This window comes from Podarcis bocagei (assembly GCF_964188305.1).
Source record: "Podarcis bocagei genome assembly, chromosome: 6".
Classification (NCBI taxonomy): domain Eukaryota; kingdom Metazoa; phylum Chordata; class Lepidosauria; order Squamata; family Lacertidae; genus Podarcis; species Podarcis bocagei.
The window spans coordinates 42,879,556-42,897,921 of NC_138130.1; the positions used below are offsets into that span (position 1 = coordinate 42,879,556).

An 18,366-nucleotide genomic window follows, 5' to 3' on the forward strand; every position below is an offset into this window, starting at 1 on the left:
TTGGTGATCAATAGAGGTTTATGGTTAATCTTTACACCATAGTGAAATCTGGCTGAAGTTTAATATATTTTCTCTATACACTTTATAAATTGTGTCAAGCATTTTCAGCTACTCCTGCATAAATACTGAGGTAATATTCAATACGCATGCTGATACTGGTGTAAATTACAGTTATTCTGTTTTAGTGGTGGGGTTCCTGCTCATATGATTTTGTAAAATGGTGAAGGTGAAACAGTTTAAATGACAGGGTTTTTATTTCTTTAAAATAAATGGAAACTCCATTCTTTTGAGAAAGTAAAGAGAGACAGAGAGAGTTCTCTGCTATGTTATGCCATTCATGATGGAACTGCAGCTTTCCTGAAAAACAAAGTAATTAACCTTCTCTCTTTGATTCATAGAGGGTTTTGCAGACAAAAGACACTTTGAAATGGTGTATCTGCCTTCTCTAATAATCTTAGATATTTGACCTTGCAACTCACTTAAAAGAAACTATGTCTGCTGCAGATAGAACGTAATTGTTCTCCTGGCCCCAAGCAGTAACTAGCTATCCAAAGGAGTTTCAATAATTAACTAGTTTCACTAAGCAGTTGACATACTTTGAATAATGCAAGATTTAAAACTGCTTTTCAAGCTTCGATCCTGTCTGCTCACATCTGTGTCACTATGGTGGATGAGGGAAGCTCAGGAGAGAAACTTACTGCAATAGAATCACTGTCAACCAAATGTGCAAACCGAATTTAAATTATGAAGAAATGCTCAGAATATTATGTGAAACCTGTCATCTCCACTGTGTCCTTGGGCAGATTTAAGCAGAACACCATATTTACTTGGAAGCAAGTCCTAGTGGATTCATTGCGGCTTCCTCCCAGATGAGAATGCATGGAGCTTTAAATAATTCATTTCCTGTTGAGAGGCAAGTCTTGACAGTGATCTGATGGCAATCTGCTCTTAATTCCTGCTGTCCGGTACCAGATTCTTATGCTATTTAACATGTCCATGGTCTCTTTATCACTTTGAATGCCAAAGGGAGAATATTTTGTTGGCCGGTTTTGAGGACAGCTGGGCTTGATCGTAGGGTTTCCTTGCTCCAATAGTCAAAGTTTAAATTACACGAATACTAAAAGCTGATGCACTAGCTGCCCAGATTGATCAAGGTGATTGATTAGCAATAAGAGTTGATATGTTATCTGTTTCCCCAATATTATCTTGGTTTCGTCCCCCTGGGCAAGGACCAGTATCCAGAAAGTCCCTGGGCTCCTGTGAAAGTGATTCACCAGCCAAGTGGCAATTCCCTTCTTTGGGTTATTAATTTTATGAATCTTGCTAGAGGCAGGAATTGGAATATGCAGCTTTTTGTACTGCTCTTGAAAGGTGGTGATGCTGGAGGTATGTATGGGGTGTAGAAATATATCCAATCCTGTGAAAGGTTTATAGAGGCTGAAAGGAATGGAATGATTAAACAGCATTTAGTTGGTTCACACTGCCCTTGGAGACTGCCATTAGCTCTGCAGGGTCACATGTGGCTGTTGACCAAAGCTTTGCTTAGGCCTGTAGTTTAGAAATCTGGAAATTACTTGTCCTTTTGCAAAGAAACCTAGCATTGTGCTTTATTTGTATATCGCTGAAATCTGGGGTGGTTTTTGTTTAGTCGTGTCCGACTCTTCATGACCAGAGCACGCCAGGCACTCCTGTCTTCCACTGCCTCCTGCAGTTTGGTCAGACTCATGTTAGTAGCTTTGAGAACACTGTCCAACCATTTTGTCCTCTGTCATGCCCTTCTCCTTGTGCCCTCAATCTTTCCCAACTTCAGGGTCTTTTCCAGGGAGTCTTCTCTTCTCATGAGGTGGCCAAAGTATTGGAGCCTCAGCTTCATGATCTGTCCTTCCAGTGAGCACTCAGGGATGATTTCTTTAAGAATGGATAGGTTTGATCTTCTTGCAGCCCATGGGACTCTCAAGAAATCTGGGGTAGTTTAGTCTTAATAGTGCAGATTTCTTAAACAAATAGTAAAGAGATTAAGGGTAGAATGAAATTTCGTGAACTTCTCCCATGTGGTCTTTTCCCAAGTTTTTATTATTATTATTACTTCCCACCTTTCCCCCAAAGTAATCAAGGTGACATGATTCTTCTCTCCATTTTACCCCCACAATAGCCCTGTGTGGTAGATTAGGCTGAGAGACAAGTGGCTGGCCTGAGGATAAGGTAAAATAAGATAAAAATAAACTATTTTGAAGACGAACAACCAAAACGTCACAATATTGTGAGCAAACTTTTGAGTGTACCAGAGCTCTCCATCAGGCTCAATGGTAAGTAAAGGCAAGGTGGGGAGAGAGAAGGGGGAAAAGCTGGCTTGGTATTGAAACCATATTGTCTGCCATGGTAAAAGGTTTGTTTTTGTTGTATAGCCTTAGAAGGTATATGAATATCGAGGCATGGCCATGGAGGGTTGTCTTTAAGAGTTCTACACTTCAGAATTTCCTACTGGAATAGATACACCCTGGAATTAGTTATGTCCGTTGATATCTGTGGTTCTATTCTGTGTGGCTTAGTGGGAGACAACTCATAGGACTGGTAAGAAACTCCCCCCCCCCCCCCGTAAATTAAATAACTCCTCTTTAGCTTGGCTGTCTGGGCTTATGGCAAATAATGGCATATTGCTCTTATAGTCCTCGTTACTTAGCTGCATTGCAAAACTACAGCTTGATTCCCGCTAGAAATCTTCATTTGAATCCCTTGTAACTTGTTTCCGTATTCATTAAACCCTGAACCAATAACTGTTACAGTTCGTCTTTCCAGAGACATAGATGTATCATTGAATAATGCTTCCCTTCTAGCAACCTTTTTCACTTGGTCTTGTGGCTCACCACATCTGGTGTGATTCACTGAAGCTTTGTTGGTATGGAATTGGCATTTGTTCCAGTATATAGAGTTTTGCAGCACTGTTTATGCTGATGACTTTTGCATCAAATGGCTTGATCGTTGTTTCTAATACTTTATTTGCAGTACTGCTTCTTGTGGATTGATCTTCCAGTCTGATGACGCTAAAGATTTAGAATAAAAGTTTGAGATTGTATTAATTATCAACTATAGTTAATCCAATACAGTATATAAAAAGGTAATGTGTTTTACTATCTGGGTAGGTTTGCTTGATCGGGATATCTGGACTGTAGAGATGCTCCTGCTGTTGCTTATGGGGGGGGGGCTTTCTTTAGGGCCTCCACTTACAATGTGCCGCATAAAAACTGCAACATACGGGAGACAGAGAGTGACAGTCTTCTCTTTATTTTTGAATACAGACATTTCCACTAATACACTTCACTACCAAGTGCCTATCCAAAATTCCCTGCAGGGTCACAGATGGTGAATTCTACACAGCTTCACTGGCTCCTTAAAAGTAAAATCAAAAAGCAGTCCCCTCAAGCAACCGCTTACTGAACTGCATGTTGAACAAACAAAAAGCAAAATAAAATGATAAATAATACAACAGATGGAAATCATTCCCTTTCCCATTTAACTCTGATCAGCTTTTATCTTGATTTTCTCTCTCTCTCCCCCACTGTCACAGTACGCTAAACAGTCACAATTTGCAAATAGTAGTGTAACCACATTTTGAGGAAACCATTTGAAGACTTTAAAAATATGTGGGAAAGCTTTTTTTATTTATTTCAAACAGATCTCCACTTTAATGGCTTGTTTCCATACCTAAGAAGTGTGGCAGCTCTGCAAAGACCTCATTTTCAAAAACTGCTGAGTAATTTGAAACATCGTTGATTCACAATGCAATTATTGGGGTGGGGTGGGGATATCACCTCAATCGTCTCTATAGAATTGCACCAATTTATAGCAAGAAGAAGAACAACAAGTGGTAGAGAGGTTAAGAATAATAATAAAAGGTTTCTTTAGCTCTGTTTGAAGCAAGAAAAAGAGCAAGCATGGAGAAGATGGAGAAATGCTCCTGGATGACAGAGAGAATGCAGAACTGCTCAGCACCTACTTTGCCTTTGTCTTCACCCAAAAGGAAAGCAGTGCCCAACCTGGTGATAACAGAATATATGGAGCTACAGCCCAAAGTAGGAAAAGAGGTGGTAAGGGAACACCTAGCTACTTTAAACAAATTCAAATCTCCAGGGCCTGATGAGCTGCACCCAAGGGTACTAAAGGAGCCTGCAGATGTCACCTCAGAGCCTCTGCCTACAATCTTTGAGAATTATTGGAGAACAGGTGAGGGCTCTGTGGGCTGGAAGCAAGCAAATGTTGTCCCCAACTTCAAAAGGGAGGGGGGAGACCAAGGTACCTACTGACTGGTCACCTTGACACTGATGCCAGGAAAGGTCCTAGAACAGATAATTAAGCAGTGTGAAAAGGATGCTGTGATTTCTTGATATACATAAGCTTGGTGGATCAGGAAAATGCTGTGGACATAGTGTATCTTGATTTCAGTAAGGCTTTTGACAAAAGTCCCCCATGATATTCTTGTGGAGAACCTGGTAAAATGTGAACTGAATGAGGTAACGGTTCAATTTGTAGCTGGTTGACTGACCAAACTCTAAGCGTTCTCACTAATGGTTCCTCATCATTCTGGGGACAAGTGGGGTGCCGCAGGGTTCTGTCTTGGGCCTGTTGTTGTCCAACATTTTTGTAAACAACTTGGATGAAGGTATGGAGAGGATGCTCATCAAATTTGCAGATGACACCAAACTGGGAGGGGTAGCCAATACTACTGAAGACAGATCCGGGAGAACAGATTGGAGCACTGGGCCAATACTGACAAAATGAATTTCCATAGGGACAAATGTCAGTTTTTCCACTTAGGCAGGAAGAACCAGCTGCACAAATATAAGATGGGGGACATCTGGCTTGCCAGTAGTACAAGTGGAAAAACTGTGCCCGGGGCGATGGCCCCCTCAGCTCCCCCCCCCCCCATCCCTGCTTATGCGGAACGGTTGTGGAAATTTAGCCTGGCAATAAGGAGATTGAGGGGATATAATAGTCATCTTCAAATATCTAAAGGGCTGTCGCATGCAGGATGGAACAAGCTTGTTTTCTCTTGCTTCTTTCTCCTTGTTTTATAGGCATCTCTGGAACAGTGTTCTTTCTTCTTGCCCTGCTCCCTATTATGGGTCATATAAGAGCACGTTATATGCTGTGATCTCCCGTATCTGCACCACCTTTTTTATTGCCTTTCATGCTCAATCCTTAGTAAAGCCATGTATGAACCTAGTGTACCTGAGAAACCTTCTTTACCTCTTAGGTTTTCCATCAGTGTGTAAAGTAGAGAGTGCTGGGGTGTTCTTGGTTGCTACCCAACTGAGAAATATTCTCTCTCTCTCTGGAAGCCTTTAAAGACAAGGTGGTGATCCTGTGGCCCTCCAGATGTTGTTGAACTCCAATTGCCCCAGTCAGAACGACCAATGATCGGGGGGTGGGGAATGGGATGGGAGTTGCATTCTGGCAACCTCTGGAGGGCCATTGCTTCCCAATCTGAACTTTAAGCATTTATAGAAAGAATTTATGCTGAAATAAGCCTCTCAAAGTGCTTTTTTAAGGCTGTAAAACAAAAAATGAAGGGAACCCCCCCCCAAAAAAATACCAATAAAACAGCTATCAATAGAAACAAGACCGTGCAGACAGAGGAAAGAATTTGTAAGCAAATTAAAGCAGCTGCACTGTAATAAGGTCCAAGTCCAGGCATCTTCAAGTGGTGTCAGGCTTCTTTCCAGCTGGCATTTGATAGCAAAGGCAGGGAAGGTTATGAGGGTTGGGCTCTTCAGGAAAAGCTTTATATATACACATCCCAAACATTTTAGATGGGGAATACTACAAATTACATTTCAAAAGACCCAAACCACCTAATTTAATTTTGATTCTTTTATCTCTCATCATAGCATAAGTAAATGCTACATTTTTTATTGTTTTAATGGGCCCAAACCTTAATGAAGAAGCTTCCCAGCCTGCTTAAGCCAATGGCACTTCATGTAACTACATGCAGTCAGAGCTGTAACAAATCAGCAGAAATGGCGGATGGAAGAGACATGTCTGCTGTGAACAGGGCCTGAAGCCTTCTTCCGGGTCACAGCACAATTATATCTGCCTTTTAAAATAACAGCCCTGGAGCCATTTTTTAAAGAAAATATGCTAGTCTAATGTGCTTCCAAAGTACAGTAATATATCAGGCAGAAATAAATATTCAGCGCTCAACTGAACTAGAGTTTTAGACTTTCAATTGTGCTTATAACTACTTAACAAGGCCTGTAACAAACTGATGCACTTTTATCATTCCAAAACTCTGTTAATTAAAAGCCAAGACTCTTAGAGTCAGTTGGGTTCGCATGAACAGCGGGTATATTCTGCCTGGCATATTGTTAATGAACAAAGCAACTTTCAAGGTGACTCTACCTGAACAATGCAGTTCGTTCTGTCAGTTCGTTTTCAGGGTGAAAGGTTCATGCAGGCCCAGCCTTAGGCATTTCTGAACAGGTTTCTCGCTGATAGAATATCAAGTGTTGCACCTACAAGACCCACAGGTGCAATGTACATGTGCATGCCTTGAACCCCAGAATGTTCATATGGCAGTTGTAGGATAAAGGTGCCAATTTCCAGGAAGCAGGTTTCTCCTATATGACCCCTAGGTTTAACACCTCTGGTCTAAGGAATAGTGGATCAGAAGGTCTGTAGCTCAGCGGTAGGGCATATTATACTATATGTGCAACAATATATGAATATGGGTGCTCACAATAATTTATCCAGGGGTGAAGGATAATGAAAAACTGAAGGTTTGGAGTTTTGCTTCTCACACAAAAAAAAAAAGGGGGGGGGAGAGAAAAGTGCCTACATGTTTCCCCTTGTATCTCAGGTTCTACAAATGCTAGGAACTTACTTTTTTTTTTAAAAAAAAAAATGAAACCTGGAAATATGGAAATTATGATTCATTGTGGGGAGGGGAAGTCATCTCCAAGTTTGGTGGTTGCCCAGGCAAAGGGTCATTTTCGGGGGGGGTCTCTGTCAGCGGGCCCTGGCAAGCTTATCTAGCTGGTCAAAATGGCACCAGGCAGCTGGATCTAGCTACCCTTTTAATTTCCTACAATGATCAAAAGTTAAAAGGTTCCTAGTTCTAGCCCTGCCTCAGAGTGCTGGACCAGAAACAATGTTATAGGTGTGTGTGTGTGGCATGGAAAGCATCAGTTGTGGGCCCTGGCAGCTGCCCAAGGATGCCAAGTGCTGACGCCATCCCTGCAAGAATGAATATTGCATGAGTTGTAGGTGCCAATATGTATTACTCACTAATGGCAACGTCTAAAAGTATGTTATATAGAGAGTCTTAAACATGCACAAACAAAGCCTCATGGCACATCTTGCAAAAGAGATGTCTTGTTTTAGAAACTTGCTAGTTGTAGAAATATTTACTAGTGCTGTTTTAATATCCCTAAGCCTGCAAAACCACGTTGATGCAGGGCCTGCTCCAACACCATTAAAGTTAATAGAGGTCTGCTTATTTATTTCCACTGCAACATAATTACTAAAGTGCTGATTATGGAACTGTTATGCCTTTGACTTCAGTGAAACAAAGCTAGCTTCTCTGAATACATGTACCTTCCACACAGGATATGGTGTGTATAGTGATTGCATAAGTAGCAAGATGTTATACTGTGTACATATGTAGTATGCCCAGATGAACTATTTAGGGTCTCTGCACAAAGGGCAAAATATTATTAATAATAATACTAATATTTATATACTGCCCTTCAGCTTTGTAACTCGCAGGATAAAAGCACTTTGGAGTACACAGGATAAAAGCACAAAATAAAGAGTTAAAACAATAACCCCCCTCCCACAAACATTTAGAAGGCCATAGAAGGCCTGGCACCTAAAGGTGTATAATGGTGCCTGACAACCCTCCCTGCAGAGAGCATTCAACAAATGGGGAGCCAACACAGAAAAGGCCCATTCTCATTTTGTCACCCTCAGGACCTCTTGTGGAGGAGACACACTAAGAAGGGCTTCAGATTGTGACTGTAGAATCAGGTTGGTTTATATGGGGAGAAGTGGTCCTGAGCCATTTAAGGCTTTATAGGTATAAAACCAGCACTTTGAGCTAATTGGCAGCCAGTACAGTTGGCCCAGGATTGGCGTAATACGCTCAAACTGTTTCCCCCCGGTGAGCAACCTGATCACTGAATTCTGCATCAGCTGAAGTTTCCAAACCATCTTCAAAGGCAGCTCTACATATAACGTGTTGCAGTAATCTAACCAGAACATATTCTTAAGTGATGGTGTATATACAGGGTACGTGTACCTTCTTTGTGAACTGGCCCAGTGCCACACATATGTATTGCACATATGTATCATAGTTCTGATATAAATCAGTGTGCAAAGTAGGAGTAAAGTGGTATAGGATGCTGTCCCACTTCTTTTCAGGTAGACTTAAACCCATCCCACTTGGTTACACTGAGGAAAATCACTCTTTTTTGCAAAAAGCCACCAACAGTGCCAACCTATACATGTTTACCCACAAGACAGTCCAATTGTTTTCAGTTGAGTTCACTCCCAACTAAGTGTGTAGGACTGCAGCGTTACAATGAAATGCTGTGCATGACTCACAAATAAGCTCCATACATACCCTATATGGGTATAGGATTGCAGGTTGAGAAGGCAGTCCTATGCACACTTACTTGGCAGAAAACACTCAGTGGGATTTATTCCTAAAGAATGCACTGTTAAAAAAAAAAAAAGATTTCACAGCTGACACTCTTCTCATTCCCCGCCCCCTCCATCCCACTTTGAGCACTGGACTTAATCCAAAGCTACAATAAACACGAGTTTGGTAGGTTGTTCATTGTACAGCAACTGTTGCGTAAACATGTGCAGACTTCTCCCTTCACTTAAATGACAGGGGCAGCTCTGTCCACTCACAGGCATAGACACTATAGTGAATACAGAAACCCATATGTGCACAGAGGCTTTCTGTGTGCATTCAGTAAGTTCTGGCTGCATGTTCTTGTGTGCCTCTTACTCAATGTTATGTGCAAATCAATAAACCAAAGCTATGAGACCCTGCTTTTTTTGTTTTGTTTTGCCATGTAGAGGTAATGCGGTGAGGATGGGGATGCTTAACCTTTTCCCCCCACCCAGTTACTTTTCCCACAAACTGTCTGTGGAATTCAAGATACATGTTTGTAAGACTAGTTTTTTTAAACGCTTTCTCTGTGGAAGCTGCAAAAGTGGCAGGTGGGGAAAGTGTTAAGTTTCTGTGCTCACCCTTTCCTGTTTTCTGCACCAAACTTTTTATTTCAATTCTTAGACAAGAATGCAGCTCCCAAGAGTACTGTCATAGCTTTCTAAAACAATGTTGGAAGTATTCCTCAGTGATTAGATTCGGGATTTTTTTCAGGAGGGAGGAGCAGCTTTATAAAAGCTAAGAGGGACAAAAAAAGATTGATAATAGCGGAGGCCTGTTTTGAGGGAGTAGGCTTGGAAGGAAAACTAGCACTGTGTGGGCACAAATAAATGTGGCTTTCAGGGATGAGACACACAAACATTCCACACCAAAGGGATAGAGGATTTTAGGAATGGCTGTTCAAAAGCAAATCATTGGAGATGCAGTAAAAGACAATTTAAAATAGGATCTGTTTTGTTGTCTTAGTTTGGATGCTGAATCACCTCATTTCTGGGAAATATTGTGTTAGCATTAGCTCTTTGATTTGCTCATTATGGTAGTTTTGCAGTAGCAGTTTCAATTTTTAAACTAACCCAGTTGTGAGAGTGGTTCAGCACAATCCTATCCAAGTCTATTCAGAAGCAAGCCCTATTAAATTCAGTAGGGTTTACTTCCAGGCAAACAGGACAGGATTAGTTTTGGCATTCACTAGTCCCTGATGGGCCTGCCATACCTGGCCAGTATGTTGGGTAAGTCACATGCTGTCAGGCTTTGTTTTCAAACTTCACAGAAGGAAAAGATGGCAGATTTTCCTTTCAGTGTTACAGGCTTATGTATGACTAGTAGGCCTGGAAGTGTATTTTCTGTTGGAATTAACTGCTGTGGTTGAGTGGCTTACTACCACATAGAGCTTTTCTCCTACAGTTGCTGCGCCCCCCTAAGAAAATTCTGCTCAACAAACCATGTTAAAACACCAGCTTTCAAGCTACTTGAAGCTCATTTTTGGAACTAGTTATTGAGTAATTTCCAAAAGCAGGAGACAAGAGGCAACCACTGAAACTTCTACGATTCAACGTGTCCTATCAAACACCCACCCACCCACCCATCCAAACACACAGTAACCTAGATCTCTATTTGAACATGTGAACTTCTATATTGTAATGACTGAACATCAGAAATGAAAACGCTAAGTAAAAAAGGCATGGGGGCAAAGATAAGGGAGCTGAGGGTGAGAGGGGCCATGGGGCTTGGGAATAAGGGGCTGACCTGCTGTTATAGTACTAATGTGAAAATCCTAATGAACTATAGGAAAACGAACGCTCCAGCAAGACAAGCAACTTCCCCAGCCCTCTCAAAAACGGGTTGGCAAGGAGTCTTGTGCGATTCAAAAGCTTGCACCCTTTTCCTCTTGGGAGCTTTTAAAATAAGTTACAACAACCCAAGCTTGGGCAGTTTCCTAACTCCCCCCCCCCAGCTTGTTTTTCTCCTACCCCCCCCCCAACCTGACAAGCAGCTTTTGGGCGGGCTTGGCGAATGTAAACCGCGAGGCCGTTTCAGCGACTACCGCTTTAGCAAAGCCCGCCTTGCTCACACAATAGCAACAACTCCTCAGCAAAGCGCCTGCGGTTCCGCGCTCCCCGAGGGAGGCGGCCGGGCGAGCGAGCAAGCAAGGCGGCGAGCGAGCAGCGAGGGCGGCCACCTCTCCGTCCTCCTGGCTCTGAGGAGTCGCAGCCAATTCTCTGCTTTTGCCTCCCTCTCCCTCTCTCCCCCCCCCCATCGCCGACTCATTCGCTCCCAGCCAGGCTGCCCCTCCCCTTCGGGCTCTCCCCGCTCGGCGGCAACCCCGGCCTCAACCCCGCGTGCGTAACACACACACACACGCACTCGGTGGCACTCGCAGCGCAGCAGCCACGGCCGCTCCACCAGGCATGGCACAGGGCTCTACCTCACTATGGCAGCCGCGCGACACAGCACCCTCGACTTCATGCTCAGCGCCACAGGTGAGGCGCCTCGCTCGGGGTTTCCCCTGCCCACCCTAACCCCGGCCGGCGAGACCGACTCCGCGCTTCCACCTTTTTTATTTTTCGGGGGGGGGGAGGGAGGAGGAAAAGGCTCCTGCAGCGAAGGAAGGCAGAGTGGCTGGTTGGCTGGGCGCCGTTGCGGTGCCTCTCCTCTCCTGCACAGCCATGGCTCGCTGCTGCAGGCCCGAGCTGCTCCTCTTTGCACCGTCAGGAGCAGCCGCGGCTGCTGGGCGCAGGCCACTGCCTTTGCTGACTAAGCCGAGCCGGGCGCCTTCCCCTCCCGCTGACCCCCGAAGCTGTGCCGCACATGTCCGCGTTTCGCCCGGGCTCAACCGGGAGCCCTTTTGCCGCCAACTTTTGCGCCTTCAGCCGCAGCCTTCGGCCTCCCCATGTTGGGATTTCCCCCTCCCGTATTATTTTCTAACCTTCGTCTTTACAGCTCCTCCCCTTCATATATGCAGATTCCCTGAAGCTCAGCCCCGCTCTTCTGTTTCTCCAGCCATACAGATTTCTTCGCCCCCCTCCCCCGCCGCATGTGCCTTATTTCTCTCTCCCCCCCCCTCCACCGCATGCAATTTCTCTCCATTCATTTCCCTGGGCACAGGCTCTGATCGACACTCTGCATCCGAAAATAGACCAGCAAGGGCCTCTTTCGATTCTCCGTCTCCGCACCGTCCCCCCCCCGGGGGGGGGCAGCGCTCTCTTTGCATACATAAAAAATATTAAATTGCTTGCCTGTGTTTGCAAAATAGACTTTGTAACTGGTTTTTAAAAAGTATGCGCCTATAAATTTTCGAGGAAGGGATGATCGTGCACGCCTTATAGTCGCATGCGTGACCTTAATCTGTCCCTTAGGCGGTGACTTGTTTTTTTTTTTTGCCTTTTGCAGCTGTGCTGACAGTGACGAAGGTTATTCAGCTTATTTTCTCTAGTAATCCTGATGATTGTGAAAGGAAGTGATCTATTGATATGGAAAATCTGGGCCCAGGGAGAAAAAGTGGAGTTCAATGGATTGATACTGGGGAAGGGCCTCTGTGTTAATGATAACTTTTCAAAAAGCGAGGAAAAAAACCTAGCAGGAAATGAAAGATCAGGAAGTGTCTTGTATTGGGACTCCTCTGTTGTTAAGTTGCAAAGAAAAGAAATCAGGAGCGTTTTGTTTTGCATCCCTCCAACCCTTATTAAGGGTTAAAAGGAACTAGCTGTGGAGCTTATGACCATTATTCTCAAATCTTTATTTGGCAATTAAGAGTTTACTGCCCACATAGTTATTACAGTAAATTAGTTTACAACCTGTGTTTCAGATGTTTGGTACAGTTGAGCTATAATGATTTGGAAAACCCTCTAGCAGCTCCAAAAGTGGCATTTAGTCTTTTGAGCATGCCAGTTTTAATGGCATTTGGGAGGATGGTCAACCCTTTATTTGCTACCAACACGTTATGAAGAGTGCATGTATGGAGGAAAGTGTACAAAGCAACTTTTATGGTAATGGGCATGTTTTGTCTCAGTTGTTCAAGTGCAGTAGCTTATTTATCTATATGTGAGTGGATGGCAGCTGTTAATGCAAATGATGCACTGTACATTTGTAGTGTAAAGGACGGCACTTGAATAAATAAGGAATCATGTCAATTCTGGCTCTTGAGTAGTGATGCTTCTCCTGCTATATCCATTTATTGTTTACTTGGAAGCAGAAGGTGTGCTCATGGGGCTTGCTTTGGAGGGTGGGACCTTAATCTGCAATTTACCATCACTTATCTAGGTATATAGATCTGAACAAGTGTGCATGCACACGAAAGCTCATACCATTAACAAACTTAGTTGGTCTCTAAGGTGATACTGGAAGGAATTGTTTTTATTTTACATGTAGAGGTATAAATAATCCCATAGATTAATTGCACTACAGGAAAATGAAGCTGCTCCATTTTGTAAGTGGGCAATCATGGACTTGCTTCAGTTGCTGCTGAATCTGATTTTTGAACCAAAGGTGTGCATGGTTGTGATATGCATAGGCTGGGATTCAAAGAACTGGGAAACTAGTTCTGTGTGAGCCCAAGGGAACTTCAGAACCTCATCCCTCTGAACTACAGCTCTCATTTCTGCTGGCAAACACCCGTTTTTTAAAATTGGAAATTCCAGAGGTGGTTTGTTATATGGTGTTGGGGTCTACCATTTTAGGGGCTAAAGATCAAAAAATTTGCAGGATCAGCACAACGCCTCTTGAAGCTAAGCAGATCTTTGAATCCCAGTGGTAGAGTTTTGTACTGATGCAGCTCAGGCAGCACGCCTTATAATACAAATTTATATCTGGTGTGCCTGATATAACTAGCTTAGCTCTAGGTGCAAGTGAATTACCTAAGCCTTCCAGTTACAGCACCATAATTCCATTTTTGCTAATTCCTATGTGACACCTAGGAGCACTGCTGTTATGCCTTACCTTGTCGGTGGCTGCTCTCAGATTGTTGAACTCCTTTCCACAAGAGGCAAGGCTAGCTCCCTCTATGCTTTCCTTCCGTTTGTAGGCAAATATGTTTTTTAGACAGGCCTTTGGCCACTAACAGTATGGTGTGGCAAGAACTTTTAATGATCTGTCATGTATATTTTCTTTTGCTTTTGCTTTTGTGGTTGTAGGTTGTTTTGATTCAGTGCTGTTTTTAATATGGTAACTTGGTTACCATATTGTTTTCTTTTTTTAAAAAATATAACATGTATTTAGCTGTTTTTAGGGTTTTTTGCATTTCAGCTGTATCTGTTTTAGTTCATGTTGTGAGCCAACTTGGGCCCTGCAGTGGGAGAAAGGTAGTATATTAAATAAATAAATACCTGACAATATTGCTTGTTGACTGCAGCAAAATTCAAGGAAAGTATGGGGATTTTTATTCATATTTGCTACATTTATTTCTCTCTCATTTTCTTTAAGGAGCTCAAGGCATTGTCCATGCCCCACCCTGGTCTGATCCCCCATTCCTTATTCTCAAAACTAACCAGTCATGTAAATTGTAAATTCGGCTCTGAAAGAACTATTGGCCCATGGTCACACTGTGAGTTTCATGACTGAGTAGGAATTTGAACCTGAGAAGACTCTTGCTACTTCCCTGATCCAATAAAATCTGTGTTCTTTTAATGATATCTAGTTATGTTATCATATACAGTGGTGCCTCGCAAGACGAAATTAATTCGTTCCGCAAGTTTTTTCTTCTTGCGAGTTTTTCGTCTTGCGATGCACGGTTTCCCATAGGAATGCATTGAAAATCAATTAATGCGTTCCTAGGGAAACCGACTTCAGACCAGGTCCGGGGACAGTCTGTCCCCGGACCTCCTCTGAAGGCTGGGGGGGGGGACAAGGGCTTTTCTTCCCACCCCCAGCATTTAAAAAAACCCTGGGACAGCGGAGGACTTCTCCGCTGTCCGGGGCGATCTTAAAATGCTGGCGGGCGGCATTTTAAAATCGCCCCGGACAGCGGAGGACTTCTCCGCTGTCGGGGCGATTTAAAAGCCCCTGGGAAGGCAGGCAGGGGGGACAAAGACTTTTGCCCCCCGCCAGCCTTCAGAAGAGGTCCTGGACCTCTTCTGAAGGCTGGCGGGGGCGAAAGTCTTTGCTCCCCCCGCCTGCCTTCAAAAGCTGTCCGGCCCAGGCTTCCCGGACCTTTCCGCCAGCAGCGGCAGCGCTGCCGCTGCTGGCGGAGACTTGCCGGCATGCAGAAGCCTGCGCGCAACGCGCCCAGGCTTCGCGGATCTCTCCCCCAGCAGCGGCAGCGGTGCCGCTGCTGGCGGAGACTTGCCGGCATGCAGAAGCCTGCGCGCAGCGCGCCCAGGCTTCGCGGATCTCTCCCCCAGCAGCGGCAGCGGTGCCGCTGCTGGCGGAGACTTGCCGGCATGCAGAAGCCTGCGCGCAGCGCGCCCAGGCTTCGCGGACTCTCCTGCCTTCAAAAGCCTTCCGGGATAGCAGGAAGCGCTTCCCTGCTATCCCGGACTGCTTTTAAAATGCTGGCGCTGGGGAGCAAAGCCTTTCGGCCCCCGCCAGCCTTCCTGGACCTCTTCTGAAGGCCGGAGGGGGGGGGAAAGGCTTTGCTCCCCACCGCTAGCATTTAAAAGAGGTCCCCGGAGATTTCCCTATGGGCTTTCGTCTTGCGAAGCAAGCCCATAGGGAAATTCGTTTTGCGAAGCGCCTCCAAAACTGAAAACCCTTTCGTCTAGCGGGTTTTCCGTCTTGCGAGGCGTTCGTCTTGCGGGGTACCACTGTACACATGTGTGTAATGGAAAAAAATACTTGCTTAGAACAAAGAACAACAAAACAACTGGCAGCTTTATTGGGGTACTCAAATGGTCACAACATACATTTAAAACACATGGCTTTTCTCAAAAGATCATGGGAATGGTAGCATACCCTTCACCGAGCTACAATACCTAGCACCCTTAACAAACTACAGTTCACAAAATTATTTGGATGAAGGCATGTGCTTTTAATGTATTATGTGGATGTGACACATGGCTGTTGATCTTGGCCAGCTTGCTATTAACATTATAAAGAAACAGATTCCAAAGCTGGGTAGCAGCTCAGCTGCCAGCAAAATCAACAGTACAGTGGTGCCCCACAAGACGAATGCCTCGCAAGACGAAAAACTCGCTAGACGAAAGGGTTTTTCGGTTTTGCGTTGCTTCGCTAGACGAATTTCCCTATGGGCTTTCTTCGCAAGACGAAAGCGTCTTGCACTTTTTTTAAAAAGCAGCTTGAAGAGGTGCAGTTGCGACGGACCGTGCTTCGCAAGACGAAAAACATCGCAAGACGAAAAGACTCACGGAATGAATTATTTTCGTCTTGTAAGGCACCACTGTACTATGAAGGTTTAAAGGTTGTGCAACTCTGGGTATATAGACACAATTGCAGCTTCTCTGGGACAGAGGGCCATGTTTGTAGAAGAACCATATTTCAGTATTCTGTATCATCACAAGTTGTTTGTGGTTGAGATACATTCTCTGTTCTCCCTCTCTCTGCAGTTTGGTTCTATTTTAAAAGAAAGCATCATCCTAATATTAAGTAGGGAGAATGGTTGCAAGGCAGAGGTGAGGAAGGAAGAAGGGCTGAGCAAATTCTCGGGTGTTAGAAGTATTTCACAATCATAATCTGAAACTCAGATCTGTTCGTGCGTGTGCTTCAATCTGCATTCTGAAACTATCGTAGAAGTTAATTCCTCTTGTTTGCCTGTGGTGCTTATTAGTCTACCAAATTCTTCTTGCATAAACCTGTGTAATCCCATTTGCAGAGGTGTTGCATAGCTAACTCTGAAAGATAGCAAGCAAGACAAACTGGACTCCAGCCTTACTCATATCGGTTCTGCAGAACAAACAGTGCTGAGGAATTAGTCAGCTTTTCTGTGTATCTTCAACTTTTTCAGACTTACTTTTATTTATTTATTTTTAAATAATATTTATTCATAGTTTCAGAATAATAGAAAAAAAGAAAAAATAGAGAAAAAAGCAACACTACAATACATAAAAAAGAAGAAAAAGCGCAAAACATAAAAACCAATACAGCAATACAACAAAAAAATTAAAAAGAGAAGGGGAAAAAATGATACAAATCCCAAATTTCATATCTTTAACTTCCATTTGCTTGTTTCATTGACCTCCTCACACCTCCCTTTTTGTATTCTAGTTTAATTAGTTATTTCAGCAAATTCTTTCCATCTTTCTCAATTTTTGTTAAATAACTTATCTTAACAATTTAACCTAATAATTAACTCAACAAATCCTTTCCATCTTTCCCCATATTCTGTTATTCAAATTACCTTAATTTTTTTAACCTTATCTTACCATAAAGTACCTTAAAGCTTGAATCTTAATACTCAAATATACATAGCCCCTAATATCATTTCTGCTAGAGTCATATAGTTTCATTCCAACATTTTCCTTAATATTCATTGATTTTAGGCTAATTCCCCAAATAAAAAATTTTCTTTATAAATTTTCTTCCAATCTTCATCCATCGTCTCTTCTTCCTGGTCTCGGGTCCTGTCAGTCCTTACTGTCCATTCCATCTAGTCCATCAACCTGGAAGTCTTATGTCCGAGGCCCTTAAGTCTCTTCCATGTCCCTTCTGCAAATCATCTTCTTCTTGTTTATACTTGCCCTTTTCCTTATCATTTGTTGGTCTCTTTCTTAATTTCTTTCCTTTCTCATTGAGGAGTAGGTCTCTGGGGGGTTCCAACCCAAAATTGTCTCCATCTCCCTTCATCAAACCTGCCCATTCCCCACAGCCCCACTCCCCACAGTCATCAATGTAATCCAAAAAATATTTAAAAACATATTTCAAGGTCTCTCCAAAGTTAGGACCCTCCTCAGCTCCAGACTCCCCCTGGCCCACTCCAATTTCAATCTTCAATGACAGCGGCTGATACTCCTGTAGGGCCCTTGTTTTCTCCATTTGTATTATTTGAGGTGCAACCGCATCCTCCTCCATTATCTTCTGCACTTGCCCAGTCAGTACAGGTTCATGAGTTGGTCCCTGAATGGTTTCTGTATCAATATTCCCTGTTTGTCCACAGTTGTTAACCACAACAGTCATCAAGTCCATTTTCTCATTCATCAAATCCATCTTCTCGTGCATCTGTTCCAGCAAGGCACTTGTCTTGCATAAAGCAAGCACCCAATCTTCCTCCCAGCTCATCTTTAGTCAAGGTCAGAAAAGACTGGTCCCACAATCTTAATCTCACAGCTGTTGAGTCCTCAAGTAAACTGCAGCAACAGTTTAACAAGCTCCCTCTAGGGGAGACAATTTCTATTTGTATCCATTTTTTAAGGCAAGTCCAACAAAGGAAAATTACTTTCATTTTTCAGATATTTTTCAGATATTTTATTTCTTTAAAAAGCAAAAGGCAACATTGGAATCAGTCTATTTCTCTTCTTTAGCTATCTGTCAAAATGTTCCATTCACAGTCAATGAACCTTTCCAGCTATTTCTGTCTCTGACTCCCCGTTCCCAGGTTAGAGACGGTGGAAGTTTATCCTTCTTCACTCCCTCTCCTGCAGGGGTTAAACAAAGTTCTCCCCCCTTTTCTCCTACTTCCAAGGGGGTTTCAGTAATTATAAATGAAGGAAATTAGACTTTTTTCATGGCTTTCCAGGCTTTAGCTTACAAAGTTTTTGCTTTAGTCTATATACAAAAAGCGGAAGGCGGACTTCCTGTTTTGAACC

General features: G+C 43.4%; 1 protein-coding gene and 1 long non-coding RNA gene across 3 annotated transcripts in view; one reads left to right on the plus strand and one right to left on the minus strand.

Moving 5' to 3' along the window:
- Positions 1-230: 230 nt before the first annotated feature.
- LOC308589912 lies at positions 231-11,683 on the minus strand. Its single transcript, XR_014009540.1, has 3 exons — positions 11,601-11,683; positions 2,094-3,041; positions 231-1,994 (listed from the first exon to the last, which is right to left on the minus strand). It is a non-coding gene; the product is annotated as an uncharacterized lncRNA (long non-coding RNA).
- The window catches only part of SMS (spermine synthase), a 47,484-nt gene continuing 32,907 nt past the window's right edge, over positions 3,790-18,366 (plus strand). The window contains exon 1 of one of the 2 annotated variants that reach the window (XM_081199459.1): positions 3,790-4,221. In XM_081199459.1, the coding sequence (XP_081055585.1) occupies positions 3,933-4,221 (289 nt within the window). In that variant the 5' untranslated portion in view covers positions 3,790-3,932. Of the gene's footprint in view, positions 4,222-11,002; positions 11,155-18,366 lie in introns of those variants that run through there. The other variant, XM_081199460.1, reaches the window with a different exon arrangement.